Source organism: Bos indicus, chromosome 20, assembly GCF_029378745.1.
Source record: "Bos indicus isolate NIAB-ARS_2022 breed Sahiwal x Tharparkar chromosome 20, NIAB-ARS_B.indTharparkar_mat_pri_1.0, whole genome shotgun sequence".
NCBI classification, from domain to species: domain Eukaryota; kingdom Metazoa; phylum Chordata; class Mammalia; order Artiodactyla; family Bovidae; genus Bos; species Bos indicus.
The window spans coordinates 31,690,423-31,717,473 of NC_091779.1; the positions used below are offsets into that span (position 1 = coordinate 31,690,423).

The 27,051-nt window shown below is 37.4% G+C and overlaps 2 protein-coding genes across 4 annotated transcripts in view; one reads left to right on the plus strand and one right to left on the minus strand.

The window, feature by feature from the left end:
- Nucleotides 1–1,023: 1,023 nt before the first annotated feature.
- SELENOP (selenoprotein P) lies at nt 1,024–10,731 on the plus strand. Its single transcript, XM_019982873.2, has 5 exons — nt 1,024–1,194; nt 4,167–4,382; nt 5,100–5,312; nt 7,379–7,496; nt 9,255–10,731. The coding sequence occupies exons 2-5, from the start codon at nt 4,180–4,182 to the stop codon at nt 9,951–9,953; spliced, it is 1,233 nt and encodes a 410-aa protein (XP_019838432.2). The 5' UTR covers nt 1,024–1,194; nt 4,167–4,179; the 3' UTR covers nt 9,954–10,731.
- CCDC152 (coiled-coil domain containing 152) overlaps nt 9,472–27,051 on the minus strand; it is a 41,667-nt gene continuing 24,087 nt past the window's right edge. For all 3 annotated transcript variants that reach the window (XM_070774710.1, XM_070774711.1, XM_019982874.2), the window contains exons 5-9: nt 22,246–22,310; nt 18,515–18,617; nt 12,930–13,057; nt 11,518–11,601; nt 9,472–10,984 (exon numbers count right to left, since the gene is read on the minus strand). In XM_070774710.1, coding sequence (XP_070630811.1) covers nt 10,835–10,984; nt 11,518–11,601; nt 12,930–13,057; nt 18,515–18,617; nt 22,246–22,310 — 530 coding nt within the window. In that variant the 3' untranslated portion in view covers nt 9,472–10,834. The remainder of the gene's footprint in view (nt 10,985–11,517; nt 11,602–12,929; nt 13,058–18,514; nt 18,618–22,245; nt 22,311–27,051) is intronic.

Consider the following 27,051-nt stretch of genomic DNA (forward strand, 5'->3'; position numbering starts at 1 on the left):
AACTAAGCATTTTACTGGATTCTCAAAGGCACCCTGAAAGATTAAGGTTACTGCTTGGTGTGAGTAAATAGAATTTGGCTTTCAAACGCAAAGCTTCTACTTTGATAATTTGTTTCCTTACAGAAAAGATCACATCTGAGCCTCTTTGCACTCTCTGCACCTTGTAAAGCAGTACCCAGCTCACCAATCCATAGGGGTTCACTTGGACAAAGCGCACTGGTAGGGAAAGCAAGGCTCACCTGAAAATCATCACTATCCAGGGCCGGCATCTCTTGGCGCAATTGCCACTTGCCTTACCTGTCATGGATGTGCTCATTGGCAGCAGTTAATAGAAAGACTGTATCACTGTCTGAAAGGGTGGTAATTCTTAATATATTTGTATACTTTGAAATGTCCATATTCTTTTCCATATGCAGCTACTATCACAGTTAACTTATTTGCATGGTACTTAAATTGGTAACGATTTTACAGTAGATTCTTAAGAACTTCTATGGGATACATATGTCTTCCAGGGAGTGGGACTTCTGTGATGAGAAAACTGAAGCCTCGTTTCTCTCAGGCAGAAGTTCTGTTTCCTTATTCCTTCCCTTAAATGATTAAAAAAAAAAAAAAGAGCAGAAGTCCTGTGAGATCCCAGAGATTCAAGTTTTAAAGCCGCAAAATAACCCAAGCAGGTCCTTAACAGCAGGAGACTTAACAAAGCTCACACGGTTTGGGTTGGGCTATCACCTGACCACTACAACGTTAAAGAAAAAAAAATTATTTTTCTTTTTTTAAAGTGACAGCTTACCTCACTGGCTTAGCAAATATTTTTCCCTATTATAGTTTGTTTGGAGAAGAACGTAACTTGGAAGCCTTCTTTATTCTTAGCTCTTCCTCCCGCCCCCGACTGTACCATTAAATCCTAGCAAACAGGGTGACTAAAAACGATAGGGAATATACCAGTAATTACCCCAAATTCCCCCCATTTTATGCATGCCAGCGCTTGTTACTTTTAAAAGTTGATGGTAATAATCAGTTCAGGGCTGATCTCTCCTTGCAAGGTCACAGGCTGAGCATGCATTACACTTCTGACTTTCGCTCAGGGGGTGAGGTAAACAACAGGACTATAAATATCTGAGTTTCTCTCTGTGGCTTTGTGGAGCCGCCCAGCTGAGCAAAGAGAAAGGAAGCAAGCTGGTCCGAAGGGGTTGTGTAAGTAGGAACTTTGTGTTTTCCAAACTTGATTCTTTGAGAGTTTGGTAAATGATTTGATTTTCGGGTCTTGATAAAATGTTTTTGTCCTTAGAAGAGATTTGAAAAAAAGAGATGGGTAAAGAAAATAAAGAACACAAGAGTCTGAACACAAAGTGTGGTGGGGACATTATCAGTTCTAGCTGATTTTTGCCCTGCCTTCTGCACAGTGGAGGATAAAGATAGGGGCAGAGGAGGCTGGAGAAGTGGAATACTTTTCCTCTGCAAAAAGTTGTGTTGTTATATAGGCAATACTGTGTGTTCAAGCTTAAGTATTTGCCACTGAAATGCAAAGTGAGAGCTCTAATGACAAAACAGCTGGTGGGTTTGAGGAGCAGAGACTGAGATCTGGTCTGTGTAGAGGGTGCTGTAGAAATGTCCAGGGATATTGTGAACAATTTCAAGGTAAAAAAAGAGAAAGCAGGTTTGGTTCACTGTGGAGAATAGTCATTCTTGAAAGAGTTAAAACCCATGTCAAAATCAGTGGTTATTGGTGCTTTTAGGAGAATGAGAAGGGGACCCTCAGAAGTGGGTCTGAGGATGCAGGGTAGGGGAAGAGGGTGGAAAATGTTTCTGCATATTTTGCCTTTAAATGGGGAATTTTAAACAAATATAGGTCTGTTTGTGGTCAAGAATCCAGGCTTGTGATTGTAAAGTGATGAGATTAGTGAAATTCACAACTACATTTTAATTGTTACTGCATTAAGTGAAGTTTCTCAATAGTGTCCGACTCTTTGTGACCCCACGGACTGTACCTGCCAGGCTCCTCCGTCCATGGGATTTTCCAGGCAAGATTACTGGAGTGGGTTGCCATTTCCTTCTCCAGGAGATCTTCCCAAGATTGAAGGGATTGAACCCAGGTCTCCTGCATTGCAGGCAGGCTCTTTACCATCTGAGCCACAAGACCTTTCAGTAAATCTAATTTTACTTATCCTCATTATTTTATGTAGTTGTCTGACAGCTGCAATCAATCAAAAGTTTATGTAAAAAGTGATTTTAAGAAAACAAAGTTAACAGCTTCTTGATTATAGTGATGGGAAAATCTGGAAGTGTGAACTCTGTAATCCACTACCCTCTGCCAATGGCTTTAGTTATTTTTTCATCAAAAAACTGAGTGAAATAACCTTTTCATTTATATTCACTCTTCAGCCAGTTGGAATGCTGTGCAGAGTGAGGGTGCCAGGTGCCGAGTTTATGCTGAAGGGTCTGTAACTACTGAATTTATATTCTATAAAGTGGGGAAAATCTAGTCATTCTAGTAAGAAACAAAAAAAGCCTGAATAATTTTGATGTTTTCTTTGTCATTTTAGGGCATAAAAAACTCAATCCCCTCTGTCCTAACCTAGAGGGGTGGGGTGGAGGAAAGAGAGGGAGGCTTAAGAGGGAGGGGGTATATTGTACATACAGCTGATTCATGCTGTTGTATGTGATGGAAAGCACAAAAACGAACATAACATTGTAAAGCAGTTATACTGCAAATAAATAAATAAATTAAAACCCCGAAATTCTGGCTACTGTAGTTACTAAAGGTGACCTATCTGAAAAGAGTCAATATATTGCTGTAGGTAAGAGGTCATGTGTTGGAATCGGTAGAACTGGTTTGAATTCAGTTTCCCTGTGACTTAGTACCTGTGTGGGACTTGGGCAAGCTGCCTAAACTCACACTTAGCCAGTTTTCTCAGCTGCAAAAAGAGATAATGGTCATATAGTTGTAATCAGGTTTTTAAAAGTTCTATCCACAGCTACTAGTGCAATAGAGCCCATATCAGTCCAATTTTAGCTTCTCTGCTCCCCTCTTAACTCTGGGCTCACTCTACGTAATTTATCATTAGCTGCCTCCTCTCCCCCAACCACCCCGTCCCCAAAGTACTTTTACTTTTTTATCATAGATCAGTGTCTAAACATGTGCCGACTTCCTAGTTCTGGAATTTTGCCTTGATCTGTCTCTCACCGACCTTCATATCAAAATAAGCACGCTTATCTTGATGACCTGATTCACTTGGTGTGTCTGAAATTAAAAATTAAATGTATGGATTTTTCTTTCTCTGCTGAATATGTTCTTTTTTCCACCACCTATCTACAGTTCATGTGTTTTATTTGTACCTCTCTGCAGAGAGCTCTGGCCCTTGTTTTGGGGATATTTCTCATCATGTTATTTAACTTCCCTACTCAGAGGGGTCATTTTTTTTTACCCAAGAACATGCCATCTAGTCACAGAAACTTCCTGAAAGTAGTGGTAGCCAATAAGTAGACTCATAAGAGTGTAGATTTCAGTGAATCTTAAGTGGTACAAGGCCCAGTGATTTGTAGTATTTCTTCTTGGCCAGGTGTCTTATCATTGGTCCGTATTGGTCTTGGCTATAATAGCAATATTTTGGCTGGCAATAACATCTGAATCTCATGTTGGCAGACTTCCCTCACTGCCACCTCCTTTCTTCCTAAGTTCTCTTCCCATGATGTCTTTTCATTTCTATGCAGAATTCCCTATGTACCCTTCCTGTGCTTAGACTGGTAGAGAAAAGAAAGAAGCAGTCAGAACTTGTGTCTCAAAAATCAAATCATGTCTACAGAATGTTACTTGGCTGTAGAGGCCATATTCTCAGAATTTCCCTAGACATGTATTTTCTCCTGGACATATATCTTCTACTAGAGAAGCACTGGACTGCCTGTTCAGGCTAATCTTCATAGCAGGCTTATTCAAGTATCTCGCTAAGCCAGATAGTTGAGAGGTGCTTAGGCAGCTTCCCTGACTCAGGCTGATCTTTCCCCTTTACAGGGAGATTTGGTGCTAAGATGCCCAATACAAAGAACCCAACAACACAGAGACAGAATCCACTGGCTAGATATTTGTAGAAAGTAGAATTATACCTGCTGGTTTATAGAGATTCCTTGTTACAACTGTGAAGATGACAGAAAGGTTTTCTCTTTTACAGGACAACCCCAGCCATGTGGAGAGGCCTGGGGCTGGCTCTGGCTCTCTGCCTCCTCCTAACCGGAGGGACAGAGAGCCAGGGCCAAAGCTCCTATTGTAAGCAACCTCCACCCTGGAGCATAAAGGATCAAGACCCTATGCTGAACTCCTACGGTTCAGTGACTGTGGTTGCTCTTCTTCAAGCCAGCTGATACCTGTGCATTCTGCAGGCATCTAGGTAAGGTAGTCTTTCTGTGGTCTACAATTTCTTAAGGGGATAGCTATTCAATAGATAACATGCATGAAACAATAAAAATAGAAAAGATATATTTACTAAATTGCATTAAAAAAAAACTATATTTGTTGGCCTAGAACATGTTAGAAGAGAGAAGACTAGGGGGATGTTTACAGTGGCTTTCCTGGAGCTATGTAATTTTTTTTTTCTTTTTGTGTACCTATATTTTGTAGTAGCCTACTAAATATTACTTGTGTAAGGAAAATGTTTTAAATTGTACTCCTGCAAATGGATTAGTTATTTCAATAAAGGAAGTAGATATGAGAGCTTTGCCAGAGTAGAACAAACACTATACTTGCCACCAAAGGTCTTGAGTCATGTAATGAATTTATAAATATATATATTTGTTGGGTTATTTGCCAAATACTTATTGGGTACAATTTCTCTGTAACTGGGAGATGGATTAAAAAGATACACACTTCATAGGATTCCTTTGAGGACCATATGGACTGTTTGTGCAAGCACTTGGCGTATAGTTTTTACTGAGTATAAAGAGTTCAATAAATAATTAGAAAAATACAAGTTTTAGTTTTTTAAAAAAATATAAAAAAGAGGTCTGAGTAAGTAAAAAATAACAAAAGAGTTTCATGTAGGAAAATAGAGGAGAAAGGGAGAAGTCACTAATTATTCCTTTTTTTGTATTTTTTCCAAATATGTTAGATTGGAGGACCTGCGAGTAAAACTGGAGAAAGAAGGATATTCTAACATCTCCTATGTTGTTGTTAATCATCAAGGAATCTCTTCTCGATTAAAATATGTGCATCTTAAAAATAAGGTTTCAGAACATATTCCTGTTTACCAACAAGAAGAAAACCAACCAGATGTCTGGACTCTCTTAAATGGAAACAAAGATGACTTCCTCATATATGACAGGTGTGTCCCCACCTTTATACACACGTGCATGCACACCCACCCCCACATTACAGTATACCTGCTTCATAGTTAAGGTAATAAGTGATTTAAAACAAGACATCTGCTTTCATCTTGTTACCAAATACTCAAAGTGAGTCCATTAGAATGTTTGGTTTTGCCAGATGACTTCCTTTTACACAAAAGAATTCACCACTCCAATAGGGAAATAAGGAAAATTGACTATACTTTCTTCCCTCTGTACATTAGCATTCTGATTAAATAAAAAGAAAAATCAATTTGTACCTTTCGTACAATTCTCACTTAAAAATGTTGCAGACGAATAACTGTACTTTGCAGACTACTGGCTTATCTCTAAAATTACTATTAATACATTTTAAGGTTATATATCTGCATTTCTTAACTATAAAGTATGTTAATCATTTAGGCATAATCTGTATGAATCTGCTTTTGATTCCATGAATGAATAAAATGTTTGAATTATGAAAGAACTTCAATGCATACATTATTTGCTATCATCATTTCTAGTTGGTGCTGGTTTGTTTGTTTTTTGGCTCTTCAGGGATGGTAAGCCAGACTCTGCCTAGGTCTGAGACCTACTTGGTCTTACTCTAAGTATTTTTAATATTACATGTTATTCTTTCAGGACTGCGAGCTTCTAATTTAATCTGTTGCAAAGTTTAACCTTTTGATATTCATATAAAATTGTATATACAGGATAAAATGGGGGCAAGAAGGACATTTAAACTCCACCGTTTCTGAAAATGCCAAGTGTATTTCCATTTCTTTCATTGTGCTGAAATTTTTGCTGTATCAGATTCTTATTTAAATCAGTGGGCTACTGGCCAAGACTTGAGGATCTTTCTCATTATGCTGTGATTTCTTATTGTGTGGAATTTGTGTTGCCTTAGCAGTTATGAAAAGATCATGTGATTTGCAGACCTGATTTATGAGGTCAGTGGTTTGAACTTTGATAGAATTTATGAGCCAATTACAAAATTGTATTTGACCAAATCAAAATAACCACATAGTTTTGACTTATTTATTGTGACATATATCTATTTCATTTTTCACAATGCTAGTATCGGACTCACTGTAGTCTTTTTTTTTTTTTCTTTGAAACTTTTTATTTTGTATTGGGGTACAGCTGATTAACAATGTTGTGGTAGTTACAGGTGAACGGTGAAGGGACTCAGCCATACATACACATGTATCTATTCTTCCCCAAGCTCCCCTCCCATTCAGGCTGCACATAACATTGAGCAGAGTTCCACGTGCTATACAGTAGCTCCTTGCTGGTTATCCACTTTATGGCAGTGTGTACATGTCCATCCCAAACTCCTTTACTATCCCTCCCACCTGGCAACCATATCAGACTCACTATAGTCTTTTCATGACCTGACCTGGTATGCAGTGCCAGGAAGCTTGAGATCCCCTTCAGGGAAATTTACTCAAGTTATGAAAGGGTCTTATAACAGTTATAAGACCATTAAACCTACAGTCTCATGCCAGATGGTGCATGAGTAGGATCATGACACTGAAAATATTGTTCACTTCAGTTTAGTCACTCAGTTGTGTTCAACTCTTTGTGACAGTTCTTTGCATCAGGTGGCCAAAGTATTGGAGCTTCAGCATCAGTCCTTCCAATGAATATTCAGGACTGATTTCCTTTAGGATTGACTGGTTTGATCTTACAGTCCAAGGGACTCTCAAGAGTCTTCTCCAACACCACAGTTCAAAAGTATCAATTCTTCGGCGCTCAGCTTTCTTTATAGTCCAACTCTCACATTTTGACTAGACAGACCTTTGTCAGCAAAGTAATGTCTCTGCTTTTTAATATGCTGTCTAGGTTGGTCATAACTTTTCTTCCAAGGAGCAAGCATCTTTGAATTTCATGGCTGCAGTCACCATCTGCAGTGATTCTGGCGCCTCCCAAAATAGCGTCTGTCACTGTTTCATTGTTCCCTCATCTATTTGCCATGAAGTGATGGGACCAGATGCCATGATCTTAGTTTTTTTGAATATTGAGTTTTAAGCCAAAGTATTGTAATGGCTATTATATTTTTCAGATGTGGCCGCCTTGTATATCATCTTGGTTTGCCTTATTCCTTCCTAACTTTCACATATGTAGAAGATTCCATTAAGACTGTTTACTGTGAAGATAAATGTGGAAACTGCTCTCTCAAGGTATTTTTCTCAATTATTTTTCTTTGAAGAGGAAATCTTTAAAGAGCTATCTAAGTTAGTGTTTCATGACTAATTAGCTAAATCAGCATTTCTTTTGATATACTAGAAATAAACTACAATAGTCATTTTTATAATTACCTACACTTCCTGTTATGTAACATACACTTTAAAACATCTTTTCAAGATTCATATTGCTTTTATCTAGGAGGAGTTTAGAGAACAAAAATCAATGCAGCAACATATTATAATTACCACCAAATGATACTGCATGACTTTAAGTGCTTAAAGAATTCAGCCAACATAAAATACACTATTGCAATATTATGAATGTGCTCATGTAAGTACATAGTGATAGCAAAGATTATCCATGGCATTACCTGAAGTGGAACAGGCCCAGATAACTACTTAATTCACCAAGAATGTAAGACTGTCAGCTTTTCTGTGACGCTCTTACACAATGCACTTGGAATTACTGATACTTTTTAAAAAATCATTTTATTTATTTTTAAAATTAATAACTTTATTTATTTTTTACTTCTTCACAACCACTAGAATATTTATTCCTTGTTATGAGAAACACTATATGTATGTATGATTTATAAAAAAGATACTTAGAGAATTGATTTTAACTTATATTAACTAAACTTCTTATGTTAAATAAACTTCTTTTCCTCTCAGATTGAGAAGGAAAATAACTCCAAACAATGTTTCCTTGACAGAGCCAAGTTGGCAAAATTTGAACTCAGGTTCAAAAATAATTTAAAATTTTTATTTACGAGCTCTGCTTCCTTTAGATTTTTCCCAACTCTAAAGAAAGCCATTCACATTCTAATGACTCACTTAAGTTAATAAGAAAACCAACAGTTTAATTAATTTAGTTGTGTCATTCTTCACATTTTAATCTGCATAATACTGTGAGGGTTATTTTACTGCTTTTATAGATGAGACTGAAGTAAAGCAAGTAAAGTACTAACTCAGTGTCTAACTTATATTCAGTGCCTGATGAATATTAGCTATGTTGATTCCTATTTTGGGATTTGTTTCAGTATTTTGAAATTTGGAAAATGCCTAGTAATTATAAATAGTAATAGTAATTATAAATATTAGCAGAGTTAATTTTATTGGCTCTTTTGAGTTATCAGAGGAATTAGTTTGTTTCAGAAAATAATATTATATTCAATGCTTTGTTGACACTGGTGTGAAAGGTTACGTTTGGTAAACTGATTTTAGGATTTGATAGTTGTTTGATTTTACTGCAGTCGATCTAAGTTCTTTTAACCAGTTAGTTTAGTTTTGCTTCTGCAGATATAAATATAGTGGTTTTATTCTTCCTCAGAATTCTTAAAAATTTAGGAAATGCTTTTAATAAGGAAAGGAAAATTTGAATTCTGCTGTTGATTTAACTAGTATAGAAGCTTCATTGTTAAAGCTTTAACTTACATTTTTAAAAATCTATTTTCAAAACATTTACATTGATTTATTTGCAAAATGTTTGAAGATTCTTTAGTTAAATGCAAACTTTGTACAAGAAGCACTTTATAATTAGGTATGGATGGGAACGAAATTTAATAAAAAGTCTAGGCGTTGAGGCTGAGATAAATTTTTTTTTCTCTTATTAATATGATGCTGGAAACACAAAACCAGTTCAAATCTAATTAAGCAGTTTGACTTTCATATATGTTAACTCCAGAATTCATTTTTTCATGCATTCTTGCTAAATCTATAAATTTGTTAAATGATTTATAAAATGTATTCCAGGCACTGGAAGATGAAGACGTCTGTAAAAATGTATTTCTGGCTACCAAGGAGAAAACAGCTGAGGCTTCACAGCGACATCACCACCCCCACCCCCACCCCCACCCCCACTCCCACCCCCACCCCCACTCCCACTCCCACCCCCACCCCCATCCCCATCCCCACCCCCATCCCCATCATGGGCATCAGCTTCATGAAAATGCTCATCTTTCAGAGTCTCCAAAACCAGACACACCAGATACCCCTGAGAATCCCCCTCCTTCAGGTCTTCATCACCACCACCACAGGCACAAGGGTCCCCAAAGACAGGGTCACTCAGATAACTGTGATACACCAGTAGGAAGTGAAAGTTTACAACCTTCTCTTCCACAAAAGAAGCTCTGACGAAAGAGATGCATAAATCAGTTACTCTGACAGTTTCCCAAAGATTCAGAATCTGCTTTGAGTAGCTGCTGTTGCCACTGTCGACATCTGGTATTTGAAAAAACAGGGTCTGCAATCACCTGACAGTGTACAGAAAAGCTCCCCTCTTTGTGTAGCTGACAGGGCCTTTTGGCGGAGGAGAATGTCATTGAATCTTGACAGTGACGTTTGCCTCCAGCTGCCTGACAGGCAGCAGGTCAGCAGCTCAACCCCACAGAAGCCAGCACCAAGTGAAGCTGAAAAAATAAGGCCAAAATGTGAAAATGACCTTCAAATTAAATATATGAAATTGGATATATTCCCCAAGTCAATCTACACAATTGCATTTCCAGCATTTGTATAAGGTACCTAATTAACAGTGATCCAAAAATAGGAATTGGATTTGTGCAAACATGGAGAAATTGACTTCCATAAAATTTAAGTCAAAGAAATTTTGACCCAAACCATATTTTTATTCAGCTGAGAGGTGGTTGCAGCGTTTGGTTAGTATGTCTTTCTTTTTCTTTTTCCAGTATTCTACTTGCGTTAATGAGAACAGAAACGTAAACTATAACCTAGGGGTTTCTGTTGGATGGTTGGCAACTGAGAATGGAGGAAGAACAACAAAGACATGTTCTCCACTTTCTTATTTCTCAAAACAATGTTATCTTCGTCTTTTTAATCTTAGGTTTTTAACAGATTAAACCTTTAAAGCAAGAAGTGAATTCTGTCTTTTCAGACCCAGAAATACACATGAATACTTTGCTATGATTACATTTTAGATATTCATTTATACTTTTCTATATCTAAGACTCATATCTTGATTTTTACTATCATATGAATGAAGCCTTTATATCTTGTTTTTTTGCCAATCTTGAAAGATAGATGGGAAAAGATAAAAGAATGTTGTCTAACTCTTGATTGCTTAGAAAGTATTTCCATAGTCAATGATGGTTCAATAGGCAAACCAGGTCCTATAAACCTGAATTTTTTTTATGGTCAATACTGTTAAGCAGAAATGTAGAACAGGACTGGCAAAAATGTGGATGTTTAAATTCAATAAAAAAGTTTAAAGCTTTTTGTTTTCATTGTTGTTATTACTTAGGTAGTATGTTATATTGACAATCAAAATTAATTTTCAACTGCTTTTAAAGAAATTAAATAGCAACTAATGAATCTACTCAAAACCGTCTACGTTTAAAGCGAGGATCTTTGCCAACAAGTTTAACTTGAGAATCTTTGCTGACAGAGAGGCGTTGTTCTAAATCACGAACGGTATTACGAAGAACTGCAATCTCCTTGTCTTTTTCTTCCTGAAGATGTTGAAGTTTCTAAATGGAGCAGAACAATTTTGTTATTGCAGTTCATAAATAATACAACTAAGTATTAATACAAGGAACAACAAAACAGCAAAAACGATGCTTCTGGTTTAAGTAGAAGAAGGTATTTAAAAAGATACCATATTTTAAAAGGTCTATAATTTTGTTTATGTAGGCATAAACAGGGTAAAACTGGTGTAAGGACAAAAAACACACATTAGCACTATTTGTTGAACAAGAAGAAATATGCTATCTGAGTATCTAAACAACTTCAGAATAGTAAGTCAGCTTTAGTTCAAAATACACTGTGGAATTCCTGAGATAGTCCAAAGAGTCAAAGGACTTGTCTAATGTTTTAATTTACTACTAAGATTTACTAGTTTAAATTGAAAGTGACTTACAAAGATTATTAAAAATTTAATGTCTCATAGTGGGATAAATATATTTTCAGGAAAACTGCTAAGTATATTGTTTTAAATATAACTTTTATGGAAACACATTAAGAATTTTTTTGAGCAACAATCATGGAAGAAAAACTCACGTACCCTTTTGTAGATACTGTGTGGTGAAACAGTAGAATCTGGATATGATTTTGTTTTAGTTTGAACTCTTGCTAGCTTGGCATCAAACTGAATCAAGTTTAAAAAGAAAGTTGAGAACATTCTAGTTAAATGAAACAATTGTTTCTATAAATATAATCCACTATATTCTTAGATGTATCATCTGTAGTTCAATTGTATTCACTGTATAACAGAAGATAGAAAAGTCTTCAGAACAAGGATTACCCAAACAAGATTGACCCCAGCTGCACTTTAAAATTATCTGGGCAGGTTTTTTAAAGAACCGAATACCTGGATACTACCTTAGAGATTCTGGGCTGGGGTCAGGAGCATTTTTCCTCAAGACATCCATTGATTCTATCATGTAGGGTTAAGAATCTAGTTAACTAGGGTTGAGAATCTCATGAACTTAAAGGTAGATAAAAATACTTTCATGTTGCTATGAGTGTATTTTGTAAAGAAAATGTAGTGTAATCAACAGTCATGGGAAAACATTTAAATACCCTTCTATAGAAACTGTGAGGCTAAATAGTAGAATTTGGATATGATTTTACTGATTTAGTTTGAATGCTTGCTGGTTTGACATTAAGCTGTATCAGGTTAAAAAAATTCTCATGGGCCATTCTTACAGGTCATGTTTTTTTTGCAAAATCTTCAATTATTTTTCCTTCAGGTTGAGTTTATAGTGTGAACTAAGAATAAACTCAGTGAGATCGTGTTCTGGCTTGGGGAGAGAATGGATAGTTACAATGAAGATGAATAGCAAGTAAAAGTCGCTCAGTTGTGTCCGGCTCTTTGTGACCCTATAGACTGTATAGTCCATGGGATTCTCCAGGTCGGAATACTGCAGTGGGTAGTTGTTCCCTTCTCCAGGGTATCTTCCCAACCGAGGGACTGAACCCAGGTTTCCTGCATTGCAGGCAGATTCTTCACCATCTATCTTTCTACACATTTATTAGGAAAAAAATAGTTATTTATTGTAAATGAAAAACTTCCAGTTGGTTCATCAGGGTTTCACAATTACTGCTGAGAAGAGAGTAACGTTAAGGATTAGAAACACTCTCCCTACTGCTAGAACAGTAGTCCTTTTGGCTGCATTGACTCAGCTGTCAAATGTAGGTAATCTTTGAGCTGTCTCTGCAGGCAGAGGAGATAGGACCCTCTGTGGAAATCAGCACCTTTTGAACGACTGGAGTCCCACCGTGAGGCCAAGTGCTGAAAGGCAGTGTAACAGTTGTGCAGGGTTTGAGCACTGCATGCTATGGATGAAGAATAAGCATGTGTGAAACTGTCTCACAGGCTTGTTTCTAATCCTGAAATTTATCTCACTGTGATGACAAAGAATGGCCTAGTCTAAGGGATGCATCCTCAAATTCAGCAGAGCCTTAAACACTTACCTCTAGCTGTAGTTTGATCATTTCATTTTGTTTTTCCCTTTCTTGAGTTCTTAACTTTGCATTTAACTCGGAAATTTCCAACTCCTTTTTCTCTATCAGTTCTTTATTCTTTTCTTCGCTTAATTTGACTGAATAAAAAAAATTCACCGTAACTTTTCAAAAATCTTAGAAGATTACTTTTTTGTATTTTAAAAAATGACAAGAAAGTACAATTTATTAATAAAAATGTATTTTAGAAACTGTTTATGTGCAGGGTAGCTTTTATATATTTTTAACAAGTCCCTTAAAAATGATTGAAACAAAAGGGCTGCCCATTGAATGCTTTTGAATAAGTAAACTAATTTGTACTCTTAAATATCTAGAGAATAATGTTCTCTGAATGCCTGGAGAATAGGAGATTTATTGGTTAAAGAGACACACAAAGCCTGGGTTCCTATGTATAGAGGGCTTCACATCACAGGATGACTAGAGCTATACCAGCTTGTTCTGGCTCCCTCACTATTTCCCTTCATAGGCATTTTTGTCCAGTAAATTTCTGAGTTTCTACTCCCATCTCGGTGGTTCCTTGGAGGATCTGAATCAGCACAAGAAACAGTTAGGATGGGCACTTACCACTTTGTGAGGAAGAGGACGCCATCATCAGTGGTATGTGGAGGACTGGGAGTTCCTAGTACACCACAGGGGTCTGATTACTCAAGATTTTGTTGTTGTTGTTTAGTCGTTAAGTTATGTCCAAATCTTTTGTGACCCCGTGGAGTGTAGCCTGCTAGGCTCCTCTGTCCATGGGATTTCCCAGGCAAGAATACTTGAGTTAGGTAGCCATCTCCTTCTCCAGAGGATCATCCCAGCCTAGGGACTGAACCCACCTCTCCTGCATTGGTAGGCGGATTCTTTACCACTGAGCCACCAGGGAAGCCCACTGAAGGTTTTATCAGCAGTTATCTGGGAAAATGTCCTGGTGGAGGTGAATGCCTTGTAGGTATAATAGTTCAGACATTTGAAAGATGAGAAACAAAGCCCACAAAGACAGGAGAGTTATTTATCGCTAAATTAAATTGACTTCCTGTGTGTGTATGCTCAGCTGGTTCAGTTGTATCTGACTCTTTGTGACCCCATGGACCACCAGGGTCCTCTGTCTCTGGGATTCTCCAGGCAAGAATACTGGAGGTGAGTTGCTGTGCCTTCCTCTGGGGGATCTTCCCAACCCAGGGATCGAACCCACGTCTCTTACATCTACCTGAATTGGGATAATAAGAAACAGAGCTGTTAGAAGGTAAAGATTTAAAGAACAGGTGTGAGAGTCAGAGGGTCTCTTTGGAAGCCCATAGACAGGCTCTTACAAACTCTAGTGGAAGCGCAGGCACAGCTGAGCAACAGAATCTAATCATTAAAGTTGCAGAACTCCAGAGAGGTTTAAATGCTCAGCAGAAACAAGTGTGCCATGCTAAATCCTGGTTGGAAACACCTAATATCCTAAAAAATAGGACAGGGGTATCTGGATCAATGCCTATGAGGAAACTGCTTTGACAGCTCCCCTAAATGCTCAGAATTGGCAGAAGTGACCTACCTTTTCCTAGGAAGAGCTAGCCCTTAGCTTAACTGATGAAAGATGCTACAGAGGCTCTTCTCCAAAACTGCCCCAGCCTCTTCTTTTGGTGGCTAGGCTAATAACTAGGGTTAAAGCTCAGTATCACCTGGCTGGGGGAGTACCGGGGCTGGTAAGTGGGGAAAGTGAATATACCCCAAAGAGCTGCAAGAATTAGCTAGGTTGTATTGGGAAGAGCCATGTGAATACCTTTGAGAAGGCACTTTTGAGGGTGCTGGATAGAAGACGACAGAAATTAAGACTTAGGTAAGCAAGAATTAATAGACTTGAAGATACTCTTTAGGGTCAGGGGACATAATACCCTACCAAGGACCCAGGATATGGGGCAAATTCTGTTGGAGTAGCCTTAGACCTCTAGAGAAAGCACTGGCCAAAACAGAGTGAAGTGGCAACACCTGAGATGCCCTGGCAGCTAGCGAGAAAGGTATAAGGAGGCTCTCAAAAGTTGGCATGCTTGAGTAGATGTATCTTGTGAGGCAAGAAAACGCACCAAAGGATTATGTTCCTTAGGAGGACACAGAAGGCACACTATTAATCAAGCCACAGGGAATGTGCTGGTGAGAGACAAACCAGCATCACCAAGAAGTTCAACTTTCACTCTTATCTGCAAGCTAGGGCTGCCAGTAAGAGGTTATAAAGTTGGGCTCATTAATATTCATGAATGGTGTCCCCCTTCCCCCACCAAGTTATAGAAGCCAGATGATGGTGTTTAACTGCCAGAAGCCAGGAGGCCACAATTACTATAATGACCAGAAAGGTCAGAAAGCAGCCAAAGGGGTATTTTTGAGAATCATAGAGTTAGTTAACAGATGAGCAGTAAATGCTGCTTAACAAGTACAAAAGAAATAAGAATGGAGGAACAGGAGGCTGAGGGCACATGGCCCCATTAAAAATTATTTTTTGCTCAGTTCCCTAACCTGAACCAAGGTTTTGACCTAGAACCTGCTGGCTGAAAATACACAATTAGGTCCCTAGGAGGAAGAACACTTCAACAACCCCTCTTCTAGGTTTCTCCTGAGGAAGAAACGTCCATAGAAGTATGGAGAACCTGCTGCCTGAACTCCAATGGAGAAGGAGGTACGTGTAGCATAAGGAGGGAACTGTTGTGCCCATGAAAATGCATCTTTCAGATCTCCAACTTCAGGGACCGTAACTGACTCATTGCTTTTCATGACCATGTTTATGCTGAGGTCACGATTCCCAAGAGCTGCTCCTAGCCACTGACTGAACTTGGCATGGATACTAAGGCAGAGTTGTTCCTGAGAGTTGTAGAACTTGGTTGATGGGCAACTTTGGCCCAACTTTGCTGACTTTTTTCTTATAAATGTGTCACAGACTGACTTCTCCTGTCCAGCACACCTTTCTTCCTTCTCTTTTTCACATCGGTTCAACCTGTAACAGCTAACCCATCTCCCCCAGTTCCCTCCCTATCTTCACAAATGTTTTCCTTTACAAATCTCTTGAATGTCTAATTCTATCTAGGCATCTGCTTCTCAGAGAACCCAAAGAAACAGCAAAACTCTTTTCTAAAGTGGTTGTGTAATTTTACAGTCCCACTGGTAATGTATGAGAATTCCAATGCTCCATACCCTCACCAACACTTGGCACTGAGGTTTTGAGTCCATGGGGTCGCAGAGAGTCGGACATGACTGAGTGAACAACAACAGAAGGTGCAATGTGGTATCTCACTGTGGTTTTAATTTGCATTTTTCTACAAACCAATTATGTTGAATATGTTTTCATGTGTTTATTTTCATCTGTATATATTATTTGTGTCCAAGTATTTTGTTCCTTTCCTTATTGGGTTGTTTGACTTATTATTGAATTAAGAGTTCCTTATAGATTTTTGAACATAAGTTCTTTATCAGTTATGCGTTTGTAAGTATTATCTACTGGTCTGTAGCCTGTCTTTTCATTTTCTTTTGTGTTGAAGGACAGAAGTTAATAGTTTTTGATGTTCAATTTAGAATTTTTTCCTTTATTGTTTGTGCTTTGTGTTTCTTTGTAAGAAACTGTGGCTAACTCAGGGTCACAAAGATTATCTGCTATGCTTTCTTCTGGCTGTTTTATAGATATAGGTTTACATTCAGATCTATTATTCAAGTTAATTTTTGCATACGGTGTGCATCTAGGCTTGTTAAGAAACTTTTAAATACCTTTATGAAACCAGTTAACTCTCAACATTAGTTCATGAGACCTACTTTGCTAAAGGAAGAATATTTCATTCTTATTGAATATTGAATATAATTTCTTAGAGAAATTACATTTCATTCTTAGTGAATAGTGAATATAATTTCTTAGTGAAATTATATTCAATATGATGAGTATATAAATATCAAAGCTAACTTACATTTTATATTAATTTTACAATAATATTAACTATCTCACATAAATGTTAAATTCAAACTCCATGAGTCCAATTTATAAATGTAATTTATATCACATAAATATAAAGAAAGCAACAAACCTAAATTGAGATGTGTAAAGGCAGTGTTTACTCAAGAATACTGGTAATTACTGAAAAAAATTATATATGCATGTAAGTTTTTTTATGGTATCTGCAGTTCAGTCGCTCAGTCGTGTCCGACTCTCTGCGACCCCATGAATTGCAGCACGCCAGGCCTCCCTGTCCATCACCAACTCCTGGAGTTCACTCAAACTCAGGTCCATCGAGTCGGTGATGCCATCCAGCCATCTCATCCTCTGTTGTCCCCTTCTCCTCCTGCCCCTAATCCCTCCCAGCATCAGGGTCTTTTCCAATGAGTCAACTCTTTGCATCAGGTGGCCAAAGTACTGGAGTTTCAGCTTCAGCATCAGTCCTTCCAATGAACACCCAGGACTGATCTCCTTTAGAATGGACTGGATGGATCTCCTTGCAGTCCAAGGGACTCTCAAGAGTCTTCTCCAACACCACAGTTCAAAAGCATCAATTCTTCGGTGCTCAGCTTTCTTCACAGTCCAACTCTCACATCCATACGTGACCACAGGAAAAACCATAGCCTTGACTAGATGGACCTTTATTGGCAAAGTAATGTCGCTGCTTTTGAATATGCTATCTAGGTTGGTCATAACTTTCCTTCCAAGGAGTAAGCGTCTTTTAATTTCATGGCTGCAGTCACCATCTGCAGTGATTTTGGAGCCCCCAAAAATAAAGTCTGACACTGTTTCCACTGTTTCCCCATCTATTTCCCATGAAGTGACAGGACTAGATGCCATGATCTTTGTTTTCTGAATGTTGAGCTTTAAGCCAACTTTTTCACTCTCCTCTTTCACTTTCATCAAGAGGCTTTTGAGTTCCTCTTCACTTTCTGCCATAAAGGTGGTGTCATCTGCATATCTGAGGTTATTGATATTTCTCCTGGCAATCTTGATTCCAGCTTGCGCTTCTTCCAGCCCAGCGTTTCTCATGATGTACCCTGCATAGAAGTTAAATAAGCAGGGTGACAATATACAGCCTTGACGTACTCCTTTTCCTATTTGGAACCAGTCTGTTGTTCCATGTCCAGTTCTAACTGTTGCTTCCTGACCTGCATACAGGTTTCTCAAGAGGCAGATCAGGTGGTCTGGTATTCCCATCTCTTTCAGAATTTTCCACAGTGACCCACACAGTCAAAGGCTTTGACATAGTCAATAAAGCAGAAATAGATGTTTTTCTGGAACTCTCTTGCTTTTTCCATGATCCAGCGGATGTTGGCACTTTGATCTCTGGTTCCTGTGCCTTTTCTAAAACCAGCTTGAACATCTGGAAGTTCATGGTTCACATACTGCTGAAGCCTGGCTTGGAGAATTTTGAGCATTACTTTACTAGCGTGTGAGATGACTGCAATTGTGCAGTAGTTTGAGCATTCTTTGGCATTGCCTTTCTTTGGGATTGGAATGAAAACTGACCTTTTCCAGTCCTGTGGCCACTGCTGAGTTTTCCAAATTTTCTGGCATATATGGTATCTTAGAATTCAGTAAATTAAAAATAAAAACTTACCTTTTTTCTGCATATCTTGATAAAGTTTTGTTTTTTCAATCTTATGTCCCTCCTCTTTGATTTTCATTTCACTCATAAGTTTGGCAATATTATTCCTATGTTCCTATAGATTAAAACATATATTCATTGTTCAATTTAAGTATGTGTTCACATCTTTTGATTAGATGAAATTTTCAAAGTTTATATTAATTTTTGATATATAATTATATCTAGAGAGGAAAGATATTGTTCGTTGTTTGAATGCTAAACTTTGAGAAGGACCAATTTCTTGTTCAAGTAGATAGATCATCTAGACACAATGATTTTTATCTTTGCCTCCTGAATTCTCATCACCATATCCATAACTTATCATAGATGCTCAAAATATTTTAAGTGTGTGCAGAAATGGCATGAACATTAAAATATTTCAAAAAAGCCAAAGTATATTGTAGAGCCAACTTTATGTATCATTTGATAGCCAGCGAGCAACTTCACTTTCACTTTTCACTTTCATGCATTGGAGAAGGAAATGGCAACCCACTCCAGTGTTCTTGCCTGGAGAAACCCAGGGACGGGGGAGCCTGGTGGGCTGCTGTCTATGGGGTCGCACAAAGTCAGACACGACTGAAGCGACTTAGCAGCAGCAGCAAACTTACCTTAACATAGGGTCAATCTCTTTGAATGTAGCCTGAATTTTCCATTTCTGACAATTATATAAACATCCCTAATTTCCAGAAGGAGGTTAAGCATTATCTATGGTAAGGGTCAGCTTTATGAGGAGGCTAAAGAAGGATGAATTTGGGATCTGAGAAGTGGTCAACAGCCTCCTGAGGTTAGTTTTATAGGTTGTTGAAGCAGAGAAGTGATTTATTATGCTCATAAGGAGAGTAGCATTTAAAAAAAGTATTTATTTTATTTTTTCGGTTGTGTTGGGTCTTCATTGTTGTACAAGGGCTTTCTCTAGTTGCAGAAAGCAGGGGCTAGTCTCTAGGTGGGGTGCCTGGGCTTCTCACTGTGGTGGTTTCTCTTGTTGCAGAGCACAGGCTCTAGGCACATGGGCTTCAGTAGTTGTGGTGCATGGGCTCAGCTGCTCTGTGGCATGTGGAATCCGCCCAGATCAAGGATCAAACTCACGTCCCCTGTACTGTCAGGTGGACTCTTATGTACTGTACCACCAGGGAAGTCCCTAGAGAGAGGTGTTGAGAGAAGTGTGGAAAGAGAAATCCACCAGAGAGATTAAATTTTCAGTTTTTCCAGAGGTATATTTCTAGATGGAGAGGAGTAAAGGAAAGAAGGAAGAATAAAAGTGAAGTGGGATAGTAAGAAAGAGACAATGATGCAGGCAGGAGGCCCAGAAAAATCTTCTAATAAACATGGTAAGGCTTCCCAGGTGGCACCAGTAGTAAAGAATCTACCTGTCAATGCAGGAGATGCAAGTAATGAGAGTTTGATCCCTGGGTCAGGAAGATCCCCTGGAGTAGGAAACGGCAACCCACTCACGATTCTTGCCAAAATCCCATGGACAGAGGAGCCTGGTGGACTATAGTCTATGGGGTTGCAAAGAGTTGGACATGACTGGGCACGCATGTGTGTTAAGCACTGTAAAAGCAGGGACTTTGTTTTTACTCACTGTTGTATTCCTATCTCCTGGTGTATATCCCTTGATATGTATTCAATGAATGAGAATGCTAATAAGAATTATTAGTTAGAGGTTCTTACCCTAGACCCAGATAAAGGGTTTTCAAGGGTCTGTTAACTTCCTGAAATTGTATGCATGCACGTGCCCTTTTGAGCACTTTTTTATCAGGGTTCATGGGTTTTAATAGATATTCAGTATATTCAGGTATTTGAGGAGATGAAAAAAAGTCAAGATCCACTGGTTTAAGCAGCTATAATTAAAAATAAAGATTAATTTATATATATAATTAAAAATTTCCTTAAATTCAAGAGGATACAGTCAGGATTCCTACTTGTGTTACTTAGTTTGCCAGAAAACTTACAGGAATGGCTGAACCTATCCAACCATTGCCTTTGATTAAAGTTAGGTAGGTGACTGAAGGGGTCAATCTCATAGACTGTGATATTTTTCCTATGCTTGAATCTAGATTTCTAGATGGACAACTACACAATGGCTTTCATAAATGACTCCTGACTCAAATTGGTGCACTAAGCAGTTGTTGCTCTGGGAAACTCTAGGAGACAAATCTACATGTCTTTTCATTCTCCATTGATTTTCCCACCTGACATGCTGCCGTTAGTTTGGTAAGATTGAGAATTTTCACTGTAGTCTCGAGGCATGAAGCCTATCTTAAACGTCTGGGCTGGTACCAGGCTGTATCTCACTGGGTTCTTCTCCTCTAGTATAATCTGTAACAGCCCCAAAGAGTCCAATCCTTTCTTCTTTTTAAGGGGACAAAATTCCAACAGGTTCTTGTTGATTGCCTTCTTTTCATTTGCTTTCTTGAGAACTTTAAATTCCAAGGGACAGCTTCTGGTTATATCTTCTTATAAAACTTAAGCATTCTTCACATACAAGTTACCAATCTTCCAGTCTCATAAATATGGCTGGTAAGTAACTCCAAAGTTTATTTCTAGGGAGTGGTTCTCCGTATGTCTTGGATGTGCCTGGAGGTGTTGTACTAGAGAATGTTCATTAGGTTGAGGTAATCTTTAGTTTGCTTTGGACAGCAGTTAATAAGCTCAGAATCTTGGGTTACGGTGTTTATTCTGTCATTCCCACCCCTCTGAAAATTCATATTATTTTAGACAAAGAAGTATTCTACAATCTGACATTTTAGAAGAGGAGGCAAAAGTTTTCTCCCTTTCTGTTCCAATTACACCCTGACTACATTTATTGTTGAAATGTAGAGGAAAGATATGAAAGGGATGGAAAAATAAAGTAAAGATATAAAGGAAATATAAAGAATGGGATATAACCCAGGGATATTTAAATTATTTCAAAATTGGTGATGAGAAGCTAAATTTTCCAAGAGTACATGAGATACCATTCATTACTCCTGAGTATTACCTAGAAGCCCCAGCATGTTTACAGAATTAGCTTGTGTTTCTTCAAAGGCTCTTTAAGAACCAGATTGAAACAGAGATCATCCTTCAAGTTGAAGTTCTAAGGTGGATACAGATCTAAGCTGAGTTTTGGAAATCTTAGATCTGCCAGAGTTTGACATATTGGCTCTTGGGAGATGAGAAAAAACAAGCATAATAAACCTCCCAAAGGGCAGAGGGGTGGGAACTTATATTCATTGAGGATATTTTATGTTCTAGGCACTAGGTTTTATGTTCTATAATTATTATCATGATGCTCTTTTTATAGGAGATAAGAAAAAGTAGCAGAGTGTATGCTGGCTCTTGGGAGAAAATTGGGGACCCACATAAAATGCTCTCTTCATTTGGATGGTGCCATAAAATTTCAATAGATCACTCAAATCATAAAATACTGAAGGCATTCACTTTATCACAAAAAAGCTTTTATAAAGTGCTAATTAAGAGTATACTGAAGAGTAAAAACTCTAAGATAACTTTTTAAATAAATGGCAAAATTGTTGCATCCCTTTTTGTTTGAAAGAAAGTAATGCAAGCAATATACTATTACATTAGTTTGTAAAACACTGAGGGTCTGCAAAACTTGTATCTTTTTGGCTGCCTATATTAATTAAAAATGACTCCCCCCCTCCTAATTTGGGAAGACAATGCTCCACAGGTATTTGATAGAATATAAAGACACATAAACTCACCTGTTCATGCATTTTAAACTTTTCTTTCATAAGATCAGCATTTCTTTTTAGTTGTTCATTTTCACCTGTGTAAAAGTCAATGAAGAGTATTATAATATATAGAACTTTTCAATTAATATGGGAATATTTTTAACCCATCAAGTTTTCGTTCATGTATGTATTAAACATGTGAATACAAAATCTACTACACATTAGGCTCTGTGAATGACATTGGGAATGCTGAAACAAAAAAATTATCGCTCTTCAAAGAACTTACAGCCTAGTGGTAAGACAGATAGACGTGTAAGCAGTTATGATAATGCTGTGATAACTGTTTGGTAATGGCAGTGTGTCTGAAATATGGTGGGGTGATATGGAAGAAAAGCTTAGGTCAGTTCTAAGTCAGGAAAAGGTTTGTAGAAGAGGGAGCACTTGATCTGAGACTTAAATAGTAAGTTGGAGAGAGATACAGAAAAATATCCAGAAGACTTTGGGCTTGAATCAATATAGCACATTTGGGAAAATTACAATTCAAGTACAGTATTGTTGGAGTGTAAATTTATAAGGAGAATGTGTTAAATAGATTGGGGAAGTAACTTTATAGGAAGTAGACAGATTCTAGATGAAAAACTTTGAATTTTATTTTATAGGTTATAGACTCACCAAAGAATTCTGAACAGTGAAATGAAATTATTAGTTACATGTTCAAAAAGATTATCTGGCAGTGCAGAAGATGAACAGGGAAGGGGTTGAACCCAGAGGATGTCCATACATCAGTAACAGATCAAGTAAGAAATAATGGGAGCCTAAAGTAGGTCACTGGCAGTAAGAGACAATGGAAAATAAAGATAACTATATAGACAATAGAATTATCAGGAAACTTAATGCTGATTGGATAGCAGCGGCAAAAGCAAAAGGGGAACCTTTGCCTTCTAGGTTTCTGATTTGAGTGGATGAAAACTGTTAATCAATTAGGGAAAATTTTAAAGGGGAAGATTTTTAGGATTTAGAATGACGGATCTCTATCTTTATCATGCCAAATTTGAAATGCTTGAGATATCCAGGAGAATATTTCTTGTAGGCTGAGAAACATTTAGAGGTGGCTAAAGGAAAACTATCCTATAAAGGAGACTAAGAAGTGTCCAGAGATGCAGGAGAGGGTGTTACTAAGAGAAGAGAGTTTATGGGGGTTATAATCCATGGCAGTAAATGCAATAAAAAGGTGAAATGAGAGAACTTTGAATCTGAAATCTTTGGGAGATGCCCAATTGTTCTAAGTTGAAGACTAGATGAAAAGTGAAGTGGAAGGGAAAGTAGCTCAGTCATGTCTGACTCTTTGCAACCCCATGGACTGTATAGTCCGTGTATGACTAATCCAGCCCAGAATACTGGAGTGGGTAGCCTTTCCCTTCTCCAAGGGATCTTCCCAACCCAGGGATTGAACCCAGGTCTCCCACATTGCAGGTGGACACTTTACCAGCTGAACCACAAGGGAAGCCCAAGCATATTGGAGTGGGTAGCCTATCCCTTCTCCAGTGGATCTTCCAGACCTAGGAATCGAACAGGGGTCTCCTGCATTGCAGGCGGATTCTTTACCAACTGCGCTATCAGGGAAGCCCAAAAACTAGATGAAGCTAAGGAAATAGAGATAGTGAGTGCACACTATTCCCTTGAGATTCCATTGCAAAAGGAAAGAGTGAGAGTAATTGGAGGGAATAAATACAAAATCAAGGACACTTTGTTGTGTTTATTGAAAATATGGGAGAGATCTGAGTTGTTTAAAAGCTGAGAGAAATGACCAATAGAAAGAGGGAAATGAGAAAGGAAGGGACAGTAGAAGATGCAACATCCCAGAAGAGAGAGGTGATGAGAGATGAGAGTTAAGTGAAAAAATAACTTTGGATAGGAAGAAGGATTTTTTTTCTTCAAAGCTAAGGAGGAAGAAGAAAGGATATGTCTGTGTATGAATACACTGGAGGAAGTGCAGTGGGAAGAAGGGATAGTGGGTGACAGGAAATCAGGTAGTTTATGTCTGACAGCTTTTTCTATGAAATAGAAAGTAAAGTAGGTTTAATGAGAAAGAAATATTTAAAGTTGGGGACTTAAAGAATGAAAATTTTAAAAGCCTGGATAAATTAAGGGTATATGTGAAACTGGGACTCAAAATGACTTTGCAATTTATGTTTACCAATAGCCTTCAGTGCCTATGCCTATAGCACTGTAAGTCAAGCAAGTATATGGCTGGATTGATCTGTATTTGAGGATTAGTATAGTTTGTATTTTAGGATAGGTGAGGGAAACAAAACTACTGTACAAAAAAGATGAGGGGCTTCCCTGGGGGTCCAGTGGCTAAGACTCTGACCTTTCAATGCAGGGAGTCAGAGGTCGATCCCTGGTCAGGGAACTAGATCCCATACACTGCAACTAAGACTTGGTGTGGCCAAATAAATAAATACTTTTAAAAAGAAGATGAGTTGATATAGTAAGCTAAGCTAAACTAGAAGGAAAGGAAGGTTTAATCTTTGAACAATATTATTGAGAACCGTAGTTATATAATGCCCTATTAAGTAAAACTTAGGAAAAAATGAATTTAAGTAAAATACAGTTTTGCATCTTCAATTTGCCCTATTATTTCATACCTATCATAATTTTGACATTTTTTTTTAAATCAAAACTTCTCTTGACAAGGCATGATGGAGAAGGAGGGTGCTTCACATTTTTCTATATTCACTCTTGTTAACCACTAGGTGTTTTAAGGAAAATCATATACTTAGATCAGGAAAAAGTCAGTTCTGATTTAGTGTGTGGTGAGGGTTTGAAACAGAGCAAGGATCTGTACCTGAGCCAGACATTAAAGGTGCCCATTTAAAAATTCTCTTTGTTCCTCCTGATTAATTTGTAGAACTCTTTGTATTGTAGATATAAACTATGTTGGTATTTGAAAACACTTTTATTTCAAATAAATTATTTGCTTTTTGACTTTTGTTTTACACATAACATGTAGGGTTCTTTTTGCATTGTTGTTGTTTGTACTTTGGTTGCATTGTTGTTAAGAAGGTGTGTTGGGTCTTTTTTTCTTTATATAGTAACTGAGGTTCTCAGATTGGTTAAGATGATATCCCTCAGCTCCAGGTTGTATGCTTTTCCTGGATTTTAAGTTTCTATTGTTCTTTTTTGCACTAAAGTGTTTTTTTTTTTTTAATCCATCTGGAATTTATTTTTGATATGGTTGGAAAACTTTCCAGATGGTAAGATAGTTGTGTCAGTACCATACTTTAAAATATCATTCTTTTTCAATAGATTGAAATATTCCTTGCATCAATCATTAAGTTAACAAATACTGGGGCCTGTTTCTAGAATCTAGATCATTCTTTCCATGGATGTATTTTTCACTTTCTATGCCAATACCATATTGATTTCATTACAATGGCTTCAGAGCATGCTATTTTCTGGTAGTGGAAGTCCTCCTCCCTTACGTTCTTCTTATTTTTCATACTTTCTGTTTTTGTTTATTTGTTTCTTCTGTCAAATGAACTGTAAGATTAGCTTATGCAATCTTCTCCTTTACCCCTAAATTTAATATTTTAATTTAAACTACATGAAATGTGTATATTAAATTCAGGAAAATGACATTTTAATGATGTTAAGTCTTCCCTCTGCCAGAAATATCGATCAACCCATCTAAATGTTATGTTAGTATCTAGCTTTGGCATATCTATAATTATGCTAAACAGAAGCACATAACTTACCTATGAATTAAAGTCATCTACTGAAGAAACAGCTAACCTCCTTAATATTTCATAGTGCTCCTCAGTTGGCTTTTTGTTGGCTTTCATCTGTAGTATAATCTATGTTATATTATTATTATAATCCATGTTATATTATTATTGTTGGCACAGCTCTTTTTCATCATCTTCCCAGATTTTACATTAGATTTTCAAACACATATCTCTACTTCCTTAAGGTACAAGGCTCTTGCTGCACTGGCTGGAGCAGAGATAAACTCAAATAGCATCTTGATCACTGTAGAGTCCACCTGGTCCTGATATTTGACAAGGAATTGCTGTCTAACCTGAGCTAGATTTTGCTTTAAAACCAGAAAGAAGGAAATGGTCTTCTAAGAAACATGAATGACCAAGCAACTCTATCATATCCTTTCTTACTACTTCTGTTACTTCTCTCTATTAGCCAGACAAAAAATGATGACATGGAACAAAAGGAAAAATAGGGAAATTCATAGTTATTTTTCATTTCAGTCTTTTTTTTATTCATCAGTAAGCAGAAGGTAGACAGTGTTGGTAGAATGTGCATGTCTCAAGAATTAAAATGAATGAAAAATGGTTGAGGTAGTTTTGTGTAGCATTTTCTCTATTCTGGTAAGAATGAAACAGATATACATGTATAAACTATGAAGTATTAATTGTGTACTTCTGTACTTCCATATATGAGTTGTGTTCTTTGAATTTAAAACTAGTTTGTACAATAGAAAGGTAAATAGTAAAATTCATGCTCATAATTAAAATTAAAAGTATTTTTCATTGAGTGATATTAAACAACAAATAAAATATCCTGACAACTGAGAGATCACAAAAGAAAGGAAGAAGCTTTATATTTCAGAACCTTTAATATTATTTTTTTCCCTAATTTTTGAACATGGACTCCATGTTTTCACTTTGCACTGTGCCCTGAAAATTATGTTGGTGGCCAAAATTATTTATAGGTTTTGTTCTTTACCTTCCTTTTAATGTTCCTTTAGGAAATCTCTCTTGGAAGGTGGCAATTTTTAAATAATGAAGATTCTACAGTACATATTCATAAGAAGTCATT